Source organism: Sinohyriopsis cumingii, chromosome 7 (assembly GCF_028554795.1).
Source record: "Sinohyriopsis cumingii isolate HCF-2022 chromosome 7, ASM2855479v2, whole genome shotgun sequence".
NCBI classification, from domain to species: Eukaryota; Metazoa; Mollusca; class Bivalvia; order Unionida; family Unionidae; genus Sinohyriopsis; species Sinohyriopsis cumingii.
This window is the reverse complement of record NC_142967.1, coordinates 35,783,693-35,803,393: the sequence shown is the minus strand read 5'-3', so window position 1 is coordinate 35,803,393 and position 19,701 is coordinate 35,783,693. Positions and strand designations below refer to the sequence as shown.

Sequence of the window (19,701 nt, the reverse complement as noted above, 5' to 3'; positions counted from 1 at the left end):
TATGAGGCTGAAGGTCATGTATCAATGACTGGACCCAGCTGGACCTGATGCTACATGTATGAAGGGCATAATTGGATTTTAAGAGGCTGAAGGTGATGCTACATGTATGAAGGGCATAATTGGATTTTAAGAGGCTGAAGGTGATGCTACATGTATGAAGGGCATAATGGAATTTTAAGAGGCTGAAGGTGATGCTACATGTATGAAGGGCACAACTGGATTTTAAGAGGCTTAAGGTCATGTATCAACTGGGTGTGATATTTGGATGTTGTTTCTTTTTATTAAGCCACAGTATCAGCATAATTTTTTTTAATACTGATCTTGTCTTACTAAACCAGACAAAATTAAACAAGTCATTTCAGTTTCCAAACCAATATTTATTATTCATTAACATCAAGTCAAAATATCAATTATATTTCACAAATAAGACACAATGAAAGTTAAAAGTTCAGTGTATTGGATGTTGGTAGGTTTTCAAATAAAATGAACAGATCAATTAAACATAAATGGAAAACCAGCAGAAATTTTACCTGCTCCAACAGATTAGTAAAGTGGGTGGTATTATGAAAAGGTAGACAGATGTAGCTCTACAATGATAACAAATAATCGGGAAGTTCTAGTTGCACTACAAAATACAGAGGAAAAAAATTCATTTTTTGAACCCGATTTTTTTCCACCCAAAATTCACCTGTGGTCAGAATCTGATTTTGTGTCTGGATTTTAGACTTTTTGGTCTCAGATCTAAGGCAGACCAGTATAAACTGCAAACAGACGGATGAACCTTTGCAAAAAGTAGGATAAGATGGGCATTTGGAATATAGAGTGGTCTCGATACAAAAATAATGGGTCCATTAAGCAAAAAAAAATATATAAAAAATACAACTTTTACCCTTCTGCTCATGTGCAAGCCAAACAGCCAATGAAAAACGATGTTTCTAACACAACTAGGCATTAGGTTATTGGAAAATCACCTGGAAGTTGATGTATTAGGATGTATTCAAAAAAAGCTTTCCTACTCGAATTTCAGGCAAAAATGACAAAAAACTTCCAGGGATTACTGTGTTAAAGCAATGATCTGAAAGTTGTTCATGAAATAGCCCCAAAAATTAATGCTACATGTATACTGTACTGTTGATGCACATGTGTTTGTAGTTTATGACTGTTCATTAAAGACAAGTCTAAAAGTTGTTGATGATAAAGACCCACAAAGTATTACTACATGTATACTGTACTGTTGATGTACATGGGTGTCTACAGTTTTTACTTGTTCATTAAGGCAATGGTCTTAATGCTGTTGATGAACATAACTGCCAGTATATACTTCCTGGAGAAGACCCCAGAAAGATCTACCAACCCACAGAAAGCTGCTGGGAAGTTTTCTCATATACCCATGTTGATATAACAGCCCACAAAAGTTAATCATTTCTTCCCTTCATCACCATGACCAATCATACCAACTTTCACTGAATATTCCACTGATCAGTTCGCATGCTGTTTTCATGCTCACAAATACAAACAATAATGTAGTCACAACAGCACCATATTCAATTAGAACCAATTAGTTATAAGAAGCATTTTAATGAAAATGTCATACTGATGCAACCATCTATTTAGGAGTAGTAGCAGTAACTGGACTTTCAAAAAAGTAGGATTTCCAAGGGAAACCTTATTTATAACCAACATGCCTTTTGCATGAATGTGCCTTGTAATGTTTGGTGGCAATCCTCCAGGTAGTTTTGGTGGAGTGACAATAACAATCTTGTAAAAACATGCCAAATACCAATCAAAAAATCACTGCATAAACTTTTAAGTTTAAGAAGGGAAGAAAAATTTTAAATACTTATATAATGGGGATTTACTCACCACATAATGGTAGAGCTTGACATTATATGCAAATTTCATGCATTTGGTTCATTTTTCATTTTAAAAATCAGAATCAATCCCTGTATCACATGTCCTATATAAGACTTTAAAATAAGTGATTTTAACTAGCTTCTCTAATGAGAATGTTTTTTAAAGTGAAGGGAACAGTGAGTACAACTGTATTTTACCTACCTCTTATTGTTCCAAAAAGCACAAAAGAGAAGACAAAACTTTACTATCTCAATCAAGTAAACTGCAGTTTTTACATTAAAGCACAACTGTTTATTTCAGGAAGTAATCTGTCTTATGTCACTTGTTTAGGCTCGAAGTAACACAAGAAACAGTGAAAACAACAAGCTTTGAAAAATGCAATAATTTATTTGCCTGGAAAAATTCTGTAAAAATGGAAAAAATATGAACATATGGTTTTATAGAATGAAATCCAAATATAATCCAAGAATAAAATTTTAGTAGTCCTAATAACAAAATGTTCTACTGATTTCACATTCGAATCCCAACGAAGAATCCATGTTGGAAGACGATGACGTATGCTGCAATCTCTAGTATTGAAGTCTACAGTTCCTTGTAGAAACATGAATTATCACTCAGTTTCTGATAGCTAAATACATTTTTATAAAAAACTATTCTTGTTCCACAATAGTACATGAGCACACATATTCTCCAGAAAGATAACAGAATTAATCCTTTTGAATCCAAGTAATTTGAAAAAAATCCAAACAACACAACGTACAACTAAAAGTTTAACAGCCCAGCTTCTACTAAGATTAATTCTCCAAAACATGGGTTAAATCGTATTCGAAACGTAAACAAGGGGTCACATGATCATCTTCTGGAAGCATATAGAAAGCAAGAACCTCTTATAGGTCACGTACACCCAGTGTGACCCTGATGAAAACCAATCATTTTAAAATAAAATTGAACTTTTGTTATGATGGTTGCTACAAATTTTGAAACAAGGTCAGGATTTAGATCAATACCTGGTGTTTATAAACTAACAGTCAAGGTCAAACTATTTTCTGAAAAAATATCATCTCTAGTGGGGGCCCCCAAGTGGCCAAGTGGTCTAAAGCGCTCTCCATTACGGATCACTGCCATCTCACCTGTCTGCGTGGGTTCAAGTCTAGGATTCAGCCAATGTGGGTATGTGAGAAAGCTTGCCAGTAGCTTGTCGTTGGTCGGTGGTTCTTCAAAGGTTCTTCCTCCGCCATTAATACTGGCTGCCATGCATAGTCTATCATGTGCTGAAAAATGGCGTTAAACCCCACAACAACAACAACATCTCTAGTGAATAAATTTACATTACAATATCATGTAATGAAAAATAAAAAATTTAAAACTGACAATTAAAAATTGAAATAAATATATATAAAATCAGACGCAAGTAAATCAAATATACATAACACTTCCCCCCATAAAGAAATAGAAAGATTTATACATAAAGCTTTCTTTCAACCACAGCCTAATTATACATGAGGTTAAAACTCATCTAAATTACATAGTGTACATGGAATAATATATTGTTATACATGGGAAAGTGTATCTGCTATTAAATTATCTTTTCCCTTGATGTGCCTGATGTCAAGATTACATTCCTGTAACAACAAACTCCACCTTAATAGTCTCTGATTTTTATTTTTCATGTTGCCGATGAAAGGAAGGGGGTTGTGGTCACTAAATACAACAATCGAGGAAGGAGTTGAACTAAGGTAAACTTCAAAATGTTGTAATGGCAATATCAAAGCCAAACATTCCATCTCGATTGTTGAATAATTCCTTTGGTGCTTATTTAATTTCTTAGAAAAAGCGTGCTTGTAAGTATGGCTTTCAACCTGTCAAAAGCCTCATGACATTTTTCAGTCAAAAGGAACTTGTTTTTCTTACACAAAAAATTTGTCAGGGGTTCAGCAATTATAGAAAAATTGGAACAAATTTTTCTATAGTATCTGGCCACACCCAAAAATCGCATCAGTTGCTTTTTTTAACAGGCATGGGAAATTCAGAGATAGCCTTGACCTTAGCATCTATAGGTTTAACTTGTCCATGTCCCACGCTGTGTCCTAGGAAAGTTGCACTAGCAAAATAGAACTCACTTTTAGATAAAATAATTGTCAAACATGCATCTGTGAGTCTGTCGAAGAATTTCCGAATTGTTGCTAAATGTTCTTTCCAGGTGTTGTTGTAGACGATGACATCATTGATGTAAGCATCACAATTGTCTAGACCTGAGGTAATCATATTCATGAGATGATGAAATGTACTCGGCGACCCTTTCATCCCAAACAGCATTATTTTATATTGGTAAAGTCCATCTGGAGTCATGAATGCCGAAATTTCCTTTGCTCTTTCCGTTAGTGGAATCTGCCAAAATCCTTTCAGAAGGTCAAATTTGGTGACATACTTGGCATTCCCAATCTTATCAATACAGTCATCAATTCTTAATGGGAAAGGGAATGGATCTGTTTTTGTCACACTATTCACCTTCCTATAATCAGTACACATACAGAAAGTTTTATCTAGTTTTGGAACAAGTATGCATGGTGAACTCCAGTCACTTTTACTGGGCTCTATAAAATCATTCTCCAGGAAATATTTAATTTCTTTTTTCAAGTATTCCTGTTTGAGAGGTTCATCCTGTATGGGTGTTGTTTGACAGGTTTGGAATTTAAAATTTCAAAGTCATGGAAATTTTGTTTGTCCTTGTAGGAACATCTGAAAATAAGTACTCATATTCAATTAATAACTAAGTTCATTTTTTTCTTGCTCTTGCAAATGTGAAAGTTTCTGGTCCAGATCTTTCATAATTTCTGAATTCTGAAGATTTGTCAGTAGAATTTGATGATATTCCTTCAATTAAATCTTCACCGAGTTTGACAGGTACAACTAAATTAACTGCATGTTTAACCTGGCTATCTCTTTCAATAAACTCTTTTAGCATGTTAATGTGACAGTTGTTTTTGTTCATGCCTCCCAGGAGTATTTATGATGTAATTTAAATCATTTATTTTCCTGTCAACTGTGTAGGGACCATAATACTTGGCCTGAAGAGGATTTTGTGGTATGGGCAAGAGTGCCAGGACTCACCAGGGTGAAAGCTCCTTTCCTCAGAGTTTTTATCATACCCTGACTTCATTTTGGATTGAATAGAGTGCAGATTTGCTCTTGCGACCTCACAAGCCTTTGACAACTTGTATTTAAAACTAGAAACATAATCCAGAAGATTAATTTCAGAATCTTCATTAGAAAGAAGTTTCTCTTTCAATAAATTCAATGGTCCACACACAGTGTGCCAAAAACCAGTTCAAAGGGACTGGAACCTAAAGATTCTTGAACTGATTCCATATCAGCAAACAATAGTAAATGAATGCCTTCATCCCAATCTTTACCCGTATCAAAACAATACGATCAAATCATATTTTTCAAAGTCTGATGGAATCTTTCTAACGCCCCTTGGATCTCAGGATGAAAGGCAGAAGATCTGAATTGTTGAATGCCTAATTCATATATAACTTGCTGGAAAATTCCAGACATGAAATTTGAGCCCTGGTCAGACTGTATCGACTTGGGAAGGCAAAACTAAGTAAAAAAACTTTATCAAAACTTTTACTATTGTTTTAGATTTTATATTCCTCATGGGAATTGCCTCTGGAAACCTTGTTGATGGACACATAATGGTCAACAGGTATTGGTTACCTGACTTGGTCTTAGGTAAGGGACCTATACCATAATTCTACTGAATGGTCTGTCGAAGGCAGGAATAGGCTGTAGATGAGCTTGGGAATTTTCTGATTTGGTTTTCCTACCATTTGAAAGGTATGACTAGATCTACAGTATTTACTAACATCACTTTTGATGTTTGGCCAATAGAAGTGAGTTTGGATCTTGTGATAAGTTTTACTGATCCCTAAATGACCAGCCAATGGAGTTTCATGGGCCAGACTAAGTATTTCCTGTCTGTAACGTTTCTGAACTACAATTTGATAGTTCACTGACCATTCTTCATCAGCAGGTACCTCAGGAGGTCTCCATTTTCTCATAAGAATTCCATCTTAATGAAATAACAGACAGGAACTTCAGTAGCTTCAGTTTCACTAATGGCCTTCTGAAAAAACAGGAGATCTCAGGATCTTTTTCCTGTTCGACGACAAGTGATTGTCGTTTATCACCCTGATTAGAATAAAGAGAATAAGTTGTTAGAAGAGGATCACTGTGATCAGTACCTTCTGATTGATCCAAACAAGGAGTGAAAATGACCTCATCAAAAGCCTGACCAACACATGTGTCAGCTAAAGGAATACTTTCCTTATCAACATCATTCTCAAGGGCTTTCTTTGCCATAGCTCTGGTAACTGCACAAGCTGGAAATACATCAGGGAATTCTTTTTCAATTGGACCGACTTTCTGACCCAAGCAAGGCTTGTCAGTTACAAGTGGATTAACCACAACTTTGTCTCCAGCTAGGTCATTGCCTAGTAATAAATCAATGCCCTCAACAGGCAAAACAGAGACTGTTCCAACTGTCACGAGTCCTGAGATTAAGTCTGATGACACATTTACACAATGGAGAGGAACAATAACAAAGCTGCACTCTACTCCCTGAATAAGAACACTCTCATTAGAAGAAGACTTCTCAGAAAAAGACAAAGAACCTGACAATAAAAGACTGAGAAGCTCCCGTGTCCCTTAAAATTTTAATAGGGATAGGATTGGCCAAATCAGAGTGATATAGAACCATTTGATATGAATGGTTCATAATTCTCCATAATCAAATCTGACGGGTTTGTTAGACCCATCAAATGTACAGTAGTCCCCCTCTTGAACGGCCCCCCTGACCAGCGGCCACCCGCTCCTTACGGCCAGAATCCGTTGGCACCGACGAGTTTGTGTTCAAAAGTACCCCTCGCGAAAGGCCACCCGGCTAACGCGACCAGCGGCCAGCATATTAGTGCAAAATCATAAAATTTACCCCTCACAAGCGGCCGCATTTTATTTGAATATGTATCCAGAACCAGTATTGTATTCATAACGTGTGTTAAGTAATCCGATTTCTGTTTCCCGATGTCAGGTTTTCGTTACTGAAAGAAGTGTTGAGTAAAGTACATTTATCACTAAGGTTAATATTATATCATTTACGCCTCACGAGAAGCCAAATTTATTCCATAAAAACCCGAGAAAGACTCAAATTTTAATCCATACAAAAGGGTACGTACATGTAATCCAATTAGCCTTACTATTGTGTTATCATAAGATGTCCGGTTTAGTCACTCTGATAATTGTTAAGAAAACAATTATCGAAGAGTAGAAACAGCTGAGAAGTGGCAGTATCGATGTGCAATACCCAAGTCAGCAGGAAAATGGTTTAATGGCCTTTATGGCTTCCCTTAGTAAGATGTTGAGCTTGTTCACTTTGGTAATCAGTGGCTATTACCCCTGAAAATAATTGTCAAAATTACGAATCCTAGCGGCCGCGAGGTCAAATCTGCGTGATGTTAATGGTACATATCGAAGCCGTTTTGGCTTCTCTCACCTAGTTTCAAGAAATGTATAAAAACATTAGGGTACCAGACTGCGACTAACGAATCACGTGACAAGATCACTTCCTTTAAAAACACACGGCAATTTGTTCAGATGCATACAAAATTGTTTTATTAGTATTGTAGTTGGCAACATGAATAACTTACTGCAAAAAGATCAACATGTCATCGAAGAAAATAAAAATTCTCAGTTTAGAGGAGAACGTGAAAGTATTCAACTGACGGGAGGTGGGGGGGGGGGGGATCGTCGAGGATCCTTGCAGAAAACTAACGTCGGGAAGACTCAGATAAACAATATCGTGAAAGATAATGAAACAATTCTGCAGAAGTGGAAAGGTGAAATGGACGGAGAAAGGAAGATTGTTTGAGCCAGGAGACGTTTGTATCCTGATTTGAAACACAAGAAAAAGCAAAAATTTTGTCAGTTGAACTGGGATATGACGACTTTACCGCAAGTAACGGATGGTTGCACATATTTCAAGTGCGACACAATATCAAGTATTCTGTCATTAACGGCGAATCAGCTGATGTTAATAATGAAGTTGTCGAAGATTGGAACAAAAGACTAAACGATATATGCAGGGGATATGACAGCAAGGATATTTTTAATGTGATGAGACAGGTTTGTTTTTTAGACTGTTACCAACAAAGTGACGTGATGTGAACTGTAACATAATTATAAAGACAGTTTTATAACTGTATCAATGGTTATTCATAGCAATTTTTTGCAAATGATGACAAAGTTTGTTTTACATTTATTTCACATCATGCATGTAATTTTTTAATTAAAATATTAAATATTTAAAATTAAATGTACTTGTGACTTTTTTCATATGTATTTACTATTCGCATTTGTCGTCTCCCTCTAGAAAGGCCACTCGCATTATAAGGCCACTTTCCTGCTGCATTAGGGGTGGCCTTATAAGAGGGGGACTACTGTATAGGACTAGGGATAGGATTAGCCGAATGACCCAAGAGTGATATTGAACCCTTCGATATGAATGGTTCATAATTCTCCCTGAGTCAATTAGAACCAATTTTGGACCCCAGATGCACTCAGAGGCTGTGAAGAGTGTTGAGGGGGAAAAAAAGCAGGAATATGTTCATGCACCATGGATTCCCTGCACCACTGCACAAATGTACAACTTAACAAAATTGATAGTCTTATCGAAGGATATGGGTAACACTACATAACTCCGCCATTATGGTAGACCATAAAAGCAACATTTTCTTTTATTATAAAGCAAGGAAACAGGGAAGTTTAAACATAAATTATATCCATCCATCATTAGGAAGACACCTACCTGTTTCTGCCAACCCTCTCCCAATCCTTGACCAAAACTTCCAACTGGTCATTTGGACTGATAGCTATACCCTTCAGGTCAAACTCCAAAGTCTGCAAAACAACACAGGTAGAGAGCAATGAAAGGTCATAATTTTACTTGATTTTTATTGTACAAATGATGACTCCTTAACATGATAGCATATATCACATTTGTCAATGAAACATACGATAATGTGCCACAAATCGTATACTCAAACTTCTCCAAGATACTCCAAATAGGAGTATATAATATACACACAATACTCTCTCTAAAAGGAGTATGTAAACTTGTCAATAATAATATAGTTCTCAAAACTTTCGGTATGACATGAATAATATAAACATCTGAAGTTTTTAACAAAAGAATTTTCCTGAAAAGGGTTAAACTTGCAAAATAAAATGTCAAAAAATGTCATATTTGAAACTTTTCTAAAATTCCTTTTCTTGTGTATTAACTGGGAATTCATTCATAACAATGTATACATACAGATCCATGGAAACATGTCCACATACACAGAGTCCTTGAGTATATGGGCATGCTTTTAAAGAAGCAGCTTACTAAAGAAAATTTCTACTTGAGTTGAGACTGGCAATCAGTCTAATCATTTATAATTTGACTGAAAATAATGGAGCAACTATGGCTGATGAAGATGACTGGTACTGAAAAATTTCCATTTGCACACACACAAAAATATGTACACATTAACATGAAAAATAAAAAACAAATAACTGGCAAGAGATTCTTGCAGCAGAAGATCAATAACAAAATGCTTACAATATGCCTGCTTAACTTCCTGCCAGAAAGTCCAATCTTTTTCAATTCAACTTATGTACAACACATGCCATGTCCTTTTATTAGATTGGTTGAGTTTAGGGAATACTGCTGATTTCAAAGACTGCTTATTCAAAATACTGCCAAATGTTAAACACAAGAATTCCTCAAACTATTCACTTAATTTATTATAAAGCTTGAGACCTAGGCTTAACATTAGGGGTAATAATGTATCATTCCAAGAATGAAACCCAGGCCAATCTGCCGCTGCACCTGGTAAACAGTAAACTTAACCTTCCTGCATTTCATACACTGACAAGATCCTGTAGACAAGAAAAACTGGCTGGCAAATTCAAAGTTCCGCCTCAGCCTACCAAAGTTTAGGCCAAACTCAAATCAGGAGGACCTTTAAATTGGCCCCAGGGCTGTACCCCTGAAACCTTTTCATTAACTGCATTAATAATTTTTTATTCTGGGCATCCTTGTGGGCTGCAGCAAATAAGACCCCTAGTCTAGGCTGAATTACCCAGATGAGATTACCAGTACCTCTATTGCATGCATATATCTGCAATTAACCATATGATATAATGCACAGAAAGATCACGTAAATGCTGCAAGTGTATTTGCTTTAATTAATTAATATGCTGTAAATAAGCTGCAGTTTGTTATTTCATTAAAATTTAATGACGCTTAAACATTCTTATTTATAGTAAGTTATTAGGACTTGTTAAGTAGGCAGTTAACTATTTAAATACATAAATGTTAAATATTTTAATAGTTATAAAATAGTTTAGTACCTCTGCAGGGTCACTGGCTTACTAGGCTTTTTAAATTGGCACTTTAAATGTCTCCTAAAGCAAGCCATGGGTACTGTCCTCAATGCATTACATATATGCAATAGTCCCTTGAAGAGACTGATGCTCTTCTTGGCAAAAAGAATGTCCATGTATTCAAGAAAAGATCATTTCTTCCTTTTACCTACTGCGTACTGAAACCATCTCTGATATTCTTCAGCAATAACAAGATTTTAAATCTACTGCTGTGATATACATCTAGCATAACAGCTTGGCACCATTTTCATTCAGAACAAAAGTGGACATCATTCAAAGTCTCATGGTGAAAAACCCACGTAATAATGACCATTCATTCATGGGGACAAGATTTTTAAGACAGTCATTATGGCATCCATACTGGATGTATGACTGGGACCATTTAATTAGAACCAACTGCTGTAGGTATCAGTATCATAAGAAGTGCATCCATACTGGATGTATGACTGGCACCATTTAATTAGAACCAACTGCTGTAAATATCATAAGAAGTCTACTGATGAAAACCTCTTACTGATATGGCCATCCATTTGGAGTGGAGTGGATATATCAATATTTACAAGATATGCAGGGTAGAAATAACATTATTAACCGTTTCAACCCCAATCCCGTCTGCAGGTGTGATGAGGCTGTACCCTATTTCCGAGCTCTGCAGCATCAAGGTCATTTAAGATAACCAACGTGGGTGGTATTACAAAAAAGCAGACAGATATAGCTCTAAAATGATACTAAATATTCTGGAAGTTCTAGTTGCACTACAAAATAAAGAGGGAAAAACCTCATTTTTGGACCTGTTTTTTTCCACCCAAGATTCACTCTTGGTCGGAATGCGATTTTGTGTCTGGAGTTTAGACCTTTTGGCCTCAGATCTAAGGCAAACCAGTCTGAACTGCACACAGATCCTTTGCAAAAACTAGGATAAGATGGGCATTTGGAATAAAGAGAGGTCTCTGTCATGTTTACCCCGACCCAGAGTAGCCCAGTTTGAAACATGTATAATCAAGGTAATTCTGATGGGTCATTGTTTGATGTCGAGCATTGCCGAAGGCTAGCACTAATCCGTTACGTAAGATTGTTGTGGCTAGAATCGAAGGACCGGACATTGGAGTTGCGAAGTCACAGACAGCCAATTATCACCTAGGTGTTGAAATGTTTCCAAGATCAAAAGAAATTGCCTGAAGAAGTGGGAGTGTCCTAACTTCTTTCCCCTGCAAACAGACAGACAGGTTGAACTGGCCGCTAAGACGATTGGACAGGGGCACAGCGCCACCCAATCAGAATCGAGATTGGGGAAGACCTTGATTTGGGTAGAATGATATCCCTGCGTTTTACGGCAAAAGTTAGTTCGCTGAGAGAAATTACCCAGAGAAGAGGTTAGCGTAACTCCGAATAGCCATTCGTTATTGGCGGGAAAATCTTAGAGCGGGAAGGTCTAAGTACAGAAAGCTTCAAAAGGAAGCTTTGAGGGACAGACCAGTTAAAGTTTGGTCCCGTAGTCTCGGATAGAGAGATGGAGGAAAGGAGAAGAAAGGAGAGAAGAAACTGAAGTGAAGTCTGGAGCGAAGTTGGAGGAGGAGATAGTAGAGAGGGAAACAGACAAAGGAGGAGTTAGAGGAACAGAAAGAAGGAAGGAATCAGCAGGAAGAAATAGATGAGTAGATGCAAGGACAGGGGGAAAATCGAACTCACACTGTAAATCACGGGATGAATTAGGCTGTCACTTGGCCAAGGAAAAGACGAGTGATTAGAAGTTATCGTTTTAAATTATCACATTTATTAAATTGTTATTGATTGAATTTCATCTTCGTGTTCTCTAGAATTTAACCGTCGACATTGCTGACTGGGGGCTCAGAGCTGTAAATCTACATCATCACTAATTTAACTTTCTAACCTAATGAGCCAGGGTGGAACTTTCAATTTAATTTAATTAAATTATATTGGGAGAACCCCACCCCAATACGACAGAACGCCACAGTCTCCATACGAAAATGATTAGTCCATTAAGCAACAACAAAAAAAATCAAGCTTTTACCTTTCTGCTCATGCACAAGCAAAATAACCAATGGAAAATGATGTTTCTAATACAACTAGGCATTAGTCTCAATGTATTCAGAAACAGCCCCCCAAATGTCTTTCCTATGCACACTTCAGGTGAAAACGACAAAAACCTCTGGGGCCGAATGAGTTAAGGCAGTTACTATTGCAACCATTCTTTATTTCAGAAAGCACCATTTTCATTTATGACCAACTCAAAACGATATGAAGGTTTTCAAGATGACTGCCATACTGGGCATCAGTTTGGCACCATTTTCTTGTAGACTTGTAGACATCATGAATAGTATCTTAGCTAAAACCTTGTTTTCATAGCACCACCTACTCGGGAGGAGTAGGGATAACAAAATTTTAAAGATGACTAGTGTGGCTGCCAAATTGAATGTTAGATCTGTACCATTTTTATTTAGGACCAACTAGACATCATAAGAAGTCTTTCAGCAAAAACCACCATACTGATATGACTATTCAGTCAGGAATAATAGTGATAACATGATTTTAAGATGGCCACTGAAGTGGCCATATTGGATGTCCAAGCAACACCTTTTTTGTTTAGGACCAACTTGACAAGGAATTAATGTATGTATAATTTCTAAAGACTCAAGGTAATCTTCCAAATAGTTTAGGAGAAGTAGTGACAGACAATGGACAACAAGCCATCCCATAAGCTCTTCTGGTCTTTGACCAGTATGGATAATAACAGATCATTTGAAAATCATTGCCACCAGATCATTTCTTCAAAACATCTTAAAGACATATTTCAAAGATTACCAATGGTTATATATCATAGACCTAAAATTCTCAAGAATCATCTGGCACATGCCAAGGAACTTCAGACAAGAACCCCGATGCAGACACATACAACTGGAAAGACAAGCCCTGCATAATCTGCAAGCTAATACCCAAGGCCAAATCACTCTGAAGTGTGGTTACAAAAGTTGTTTTTACTATCAATGCAATTAAATTCTTATTAATGGTATAAAATGCAATGACAGGATTAACACAATAACAAACATTCTAACAGATATATACATAGTAAATACCACATGACAAGTAATACATATTAGATATACAGCAAGGGTGTCTAACCATTTCATGTTAGGGGTCATATTGCAATTTTTTTCTCATTCATGGGGCCAGTGAGCTAATTTTAGGAAAATAAGGCATCAGAAAGCACAAATCATTAACCCCTGGTGGACCAGAAAGAAACCTTTGCGGAATGGATTCTGGGCCAAAGGTCATACATTGGACAACCCAAATATATATCCACTGACACACATGAAGTACATGTAAATACTCGATGACAGGTAATAAATATTAGATATATAGATACAGAGAATACAGGTAGTTAATATAATGACAGGTAATACATATTAGATATACAGCCACATACAAAAACATCTTGTTACTACTGTAATCATTACATTTATTTATTCACATTTGAAGTTTCTGAGCTTACTTGTTCAAGGAACCTCCTCTCAATTTCTACAAGTCTGAAATTCATGGAAAAAACATCTTTCTAATATTATAATCATTTCCATTAACTCATTAACCCCTGGAGATTGTTGTCATTTTTGCCTGAAATATGAGTAGGAAACACATTTTGAGGGCTACTTTTAAATACATCCCAATAAAAATCGGCTTTCAAGAGATTTTAGATTAGCCTGCAGCCTAGTTGTGTTGGAAACATTTTTCACTGGCTATTTCACTTGCGCATGTGCAGAAATGTAAAGGTCGGAGTTCTTTTTCTTTTCTTTGCTTGTTGGACACATTATTTTGGTGTCCTCGACCCTTTTTACTCCAAATCTCCATCTTATCCCACTTTGCAAAGGTTCTCCTGCCTGTGTGCAGTTTAGACATGAGTCTTCCTTAGATCCGAGGCCAAAAAGTCTCAAATCTGGACAAAAATCGGATTCTGACCATGAGTGAATTTTGGGTATATCAAAATTGGGTCTGAAAAAAAATGTTTTTCCCTTTGTATTTTGTAATGCGACTTGACATTCCAGATTATTTGGTACCATTCTAAAGCTATATATGTTTACTTTACTGTAATACCTACCACTCTAGTGTATCTTAAATGACCTTGACACTACTGAGCTAGGAAGTAGGGTACTACCTCTTGACACTTAAGCGGAGTGCCAGGGCTTAATGATTTAAGTATAAAATTTAATTTTGAAAAGTAATTCATTCTACTTTAAGAGCAGACAGCAACCCAAATAGTCTGATGGAACAAGTTTGTCTGTAGAAGCAACCAAATTTGTTTGCTGAAACAGACTCTTCAAACATAATGTTCATGTTATGACAGCTGAAAAAATTAACCTCACAACTTATATTCATTAGCCAAAATATGCTTTACTTATAAATATGAATTTTTCAGTTTTCTGAAAGTTCAAAATTGATTACCATTTGTCATAAAAAATATTGCTTTTCTAAAACTCTTCATATGACTTTTCAAGTTTCTAATCAATAACAATATCACTCTAGTTACAGATGTTATACTTTGGTTTTCCCACATATGACTGAACCCAATTTGACATTTACAATGGGTAGCAATAACAAAGTTTTCAAGAAGTCTGCCACAGTGACCAAATGTAATGTCAGACTGTCATCATTTTCATTCAGGACCAATAAGATATCATAAGAAGTCTTCTGTTGAAAACACAATATCAATATGAATTTAATCTGGAAGGATTAGTAATACCATTGCTGCCAATTTGAATATCAGATCAGCAATTTTGATCTAAGACCAACTATCTGGTAGACATCATAATAAGTCTTCCTATGAAAGAGACTGTCAAGATTTTCATGTTTGACCAACTAGACAGCCCAAAAAGTCTTAGCAAACATAGGAACCATAGTGGTTCGCTATTATGCTGGACTTGTGAATGAAAGGGTGCAGGTTCAAATCCTAAGAGCAGACCAATCGAGTCACCTATCATGTTGTATCCTTGTGCAAGGCACATTACTCCAAATGCATGCTTGTGTTACTGTGCTGTAAAACACCAAACCAAATCTTTGCGAAACCCACATGCTGATTTGATCGTCAATTAAGGTCAAGTTACATTTTCTCAACTCTAACTGCAATAGTGATGAAGATGGAACTATGATGCATCTTCTCAACCCTGACTGCATTAATGAATTAAAAAAATTGGGTGCTGAAGAAACATGAAGTCGAGATAATTATCCTACCTCTGAACTTCGCCTCCACATTAGATTTGTGACATATGACATGGTTAATCATTAATTTTCTATCTGAATCAAAACTCATCATTTTCTGGCACAAACTCATGCAAAGATTGAAACTACAAGCCTGCATTTTGTGTCATTGCTATGGAACATGCTGGAAATAACATCCAGCACAACAATTTTCTCCTATTTTTGGAAGGTCTTTTTAAAAAATAACATGCAAGAGAAAAAAGATTAAATAGTCATTTTATTCAATTACAATTTATAGAAATGTCATTAAAAAAGCAGTTAATTAGCAATGTACAGTGGTACACATACCAGCAGGATCTGTACCACAGCGTATCATACACCTAGTCACACGTACAAAGTAACTGAAATTGTGCTGTCAAACTAGCCAGATAATTCCATTACATAACCATATATTTCTTTAAATTTATTGTATGTGGCAAGGTGACACAAAATTTAGTTGCATGCAATCCACAGGGTAACATCCAAGTTATTCAAATGTGGGGGTGGGGATTGGCATCAACAATCCTTACAGATTTTGGATTGGCCCTGCACAAACAAAAAGTCCCAGTTTACTGATATCATTCACTGAGGTAACTGACAAAGGTCAGTTCTCACATTAACTGAAACTATGAATGGGAAAGAAATGCTAGCAGTAGCAGCTACAGTGTCTATTAATTAATGTTGGTGACATATTTCTTCTTTCACAGGCCATATATTACTGGATCACTTTCTGGGACAAATCATTCATACATCAATCAGTGTGATCAGTGGATCTCTTCCTGCCCCTTTGGCACAAGGCTAGAGCTGTCAAAATTTCAGGAAACATCTACCTGGTACCCAAATGCATACTAAAATAGTTTTACCAAAATCTCTTCATTCCTAGTTTTTGAACAATCTGTACCGATCGCAATATCCAGATAAAAATTATCAATATATATGGTCTTAATGAGTTAAAATATGATGTTTAATATTTTGAGTGCAGGGCATAGTTCTTTTTTTAAAAAATGGTATGTGTGTGTTTATTATAAATATGCTCTTCTGTATGAGGAATTCAAGGAATCTTAATCAGCTGTGTCACCCTCTTTAAATAAAGGCATCATATAATGTCAATTTGTATTTGATTTTATCCAATACTGCCAAATAAATACTTCAGGAAGTAAAATATAATGGTCACCAGGCCATGCTTACAGATTCTTTGTCAACAAATCAATGTAGATGTTGCTGACCAAGCTCAACTGCAAGAAAGCCTACAGTTTCTTTGTCAGACAATCAATAGATATGTCCCTGATTAACATTGTTTTATCATTGTTCCCCCCCACCCCTCCAACTGTGTACAAATTTTCTAAACACAAAACAGAAGAGATGTAACTGCTAATTTCCAGGCCTTTATCAAAGCCACATAACTGAACATTTGCTCCAGGGTATGTACTAGATCATTACATCAGTCCCTCACACTATGCTACAGAGGATCAGCATATGACAACTTTGAAACAAAATATGTGAAGCATTGTCATAAATTAAGAAAAACCAACCTGGTTGTGAGGCTAGTTCAAGAAAAATAAAGAAAATACAAAGCAAACATGGGCAATTTCAAGAGAAGCAAATACTTTACACAAACAACATAAATGACAATATACTGTAATCTGGAGAGCTTAGGCCAAATTTTGGATGTTTTTTGAGGTATAATAAGAAATAAAGGGATTGGATGTGATCCATAATGACTTTTGATTCTTTGAAAAATAATTAAATGTCTACAGAACAACTAAATAAAGTTTGATAACGCTTCAAAACGAATACCAACATTGCTGATCTAATGAATAATGAGGACTTGATAGGTATAAAAAAACTATTAAGAAATTAGGTATAAACGCAATTAAGAGATTAGATCTGGTAGCTGATGGCTTTTAAGTCTCTGACCAAAATTTGACACTCATTTGCAAGTGATGAGATAAAAACAGTATTTGTTAATAAAATCATAAATAATCCCTAATGTCCAATCACAAATCCAAAAATACAGAATATTCCAAATGGATTCCAATAGTCTTGAATGTCCTGATACAATACTATGATGCAATCCTAATAAAGAGTTCACAAAAAGTCCAAAGTAGTGTATTAATCCCAAAGTCAATGAGCAGTTACTAAAACAGCAGCAATTTCTGACCCAAAAATTACACATTTTCCATTTCAATTAATTAGGTAGATTCATGTTTTTTCTTTCTTCATGACTTGTTAAACATTTTGTTTTCTTCTTTTCTATCACAACTTCTATTAAACTGAAATGTTCTTTTCTTAAATTTAAATATAAGGCTGCCATGTTAAAACTGGGGGGAAAATGACCAACAAGAGCCAGTGTGTGTGTGTGTGTAATAGGCCATACATACAGACTGGGGGGAGGGGCCATATCACTCAAAAACAAGCTGCTTCTTTCTAGCAATAATTTCTATCCAACAGTTGGATATGATCTCATCACGGAGAAGCATGTCATGAGAAAAAATGTTATATTATATATTTCATGAAAGAAAAACCAGCTAGTAAATCATCTTCTCTGATGATTCAATAACAAGCCTAGCTGTCATAGAATAAGTTAATGTGATGAATCTATAACACACAGTCCTTTTATCAACAAGCATGGGCACTGATGTGGAACAAGTTCATGTAGGATTTTCACTGCCACATGAGGTACGTACAGTAGTATTTCTGATAGTAAGAGGTTCAAGTACAGCACATCCTAAATACAGGTATGTGACCCATTGCAACTAATTGCAGTTCCTTGATGTGGAAAAACTCCTATCTGCTTAAATAAGCAAAATTTCTACACAGTATAAATTGATATCTATTGAATGAGCTCTAAGTGTATCATGCCAAAAGGTGTTCTTTTTTTTTTTTTAAATATCATCACATCACACTAATGTCCCAATCTATACATTTGCAATACTTAAAATTGGGTTGGCATTTCAAATAAATCTGACCATTTCTGTCACACTTAGTTCAGATGATATACTAAGCACAGAATGTAAATGTTTATATTACAAAATCCTGAAGGGGCCCAGAGTGTCCGAGTGGTCTAAAGCGCTCACCATTATTGATCATTGCCATCTCACCTCCATCTGCATGGGTTCGAGTCTCCAGGTTGGCCAATGCGTTTATGTGAGAAAGCTTGCCAGCAGTTGTTCATAGGTCAATGGTTCTTTCCGGGATTTTCCTGGGTTCTTCTTCTACCATTTATATTGGTCACTATGTATAGCTATCTTGTGCTAAAAATGGCGTTAAACCCTACAATAAAATCCTGAATGTTGGGAGGGCTAGTTAAAATAGTATACGTATTTCATCCTCTGAAGTTAAAAGTCAGCTAAAAATTTTACAGACAGATGAATGTTTATGCCAATATTCTGTGATTCATTGTCTAAACAAGGTCATATAATAACGGCTTTTGATATAGGAGAGAAATTATGCATGAACAAAATGATTGTGCCAATTGTGGTCTAATTTGGCTGGGAAGACCAATTTTACTGTCGCTGCTAATGAACAATTACATTTCTGCCCACATGCAATTTTTCAATCTAATTACAAGGTACAGAGAGCATGCAATGAATGTAATCTAAACTATACATGACATCTGATCATCATTTATCGGCATTATCAACATTCAGCCTGCAACACTATATTCTACTGTTTTATGGGGGTTAAATTACTGGAGGAAAACAAATCTGATTTTCTGTCTTACTAGAAAAATCTGCATTATACAAGTTTTCTGGGGCACATTTTGAGCCACATATTGTATAGTGAAGCTTCCATAAACAGCCCCCTCTGTAACCCACATTCCTCTGTAGACCAGCTAGTATATTTTAGTTCTTGCAAAACTGTATCTATAAATGTAAATATAGGCATCAGATTTGTCCTTGTAGCTCGCTTACCTTTGTTGTTGTTGTTGTTGTTGTGGGGTTTAACGCCATTTTGCAGCACATGATAGGCTATACATGGCGGCCAGTATTAATGGTGGAGGAAGAACCAGAGAAAACCCCGGAAAGAACCACCGACCCACGAGAAGCTACTGGCAAGCTTTCTCACATACCCACATTGGCTGAATCTTAGACTCGAACCGCCGCAGACAGA

General features: G+C 36.1%; 1 protein-coding gene across 9 annotated transcripts in view; it reads right to left on the bottom strand.

Moving 5' to 3' along the window:
- Nucleotides 1-19,701, bottom strand: part of LOC149795016 (myoferlin-like) — a 220,311-nt gene that overhangs the window by 196,946 nt on the left and 3,664 nt on the right. For all 9 annotated transcript variants that reach the window (XM_089964682.1, XM_089964681.1, XM_089964683.1 and 6 more), the window contains exon 3: nt 8,720-8,811. In XM_089964682.1, the coding sequence (XP_089820808.1) occupies nt 8,720-8,811 (92 nt within the window). The remainder of the gene's footprint in view (nt 1-8,719; nt 8,812-19,701) is intronic.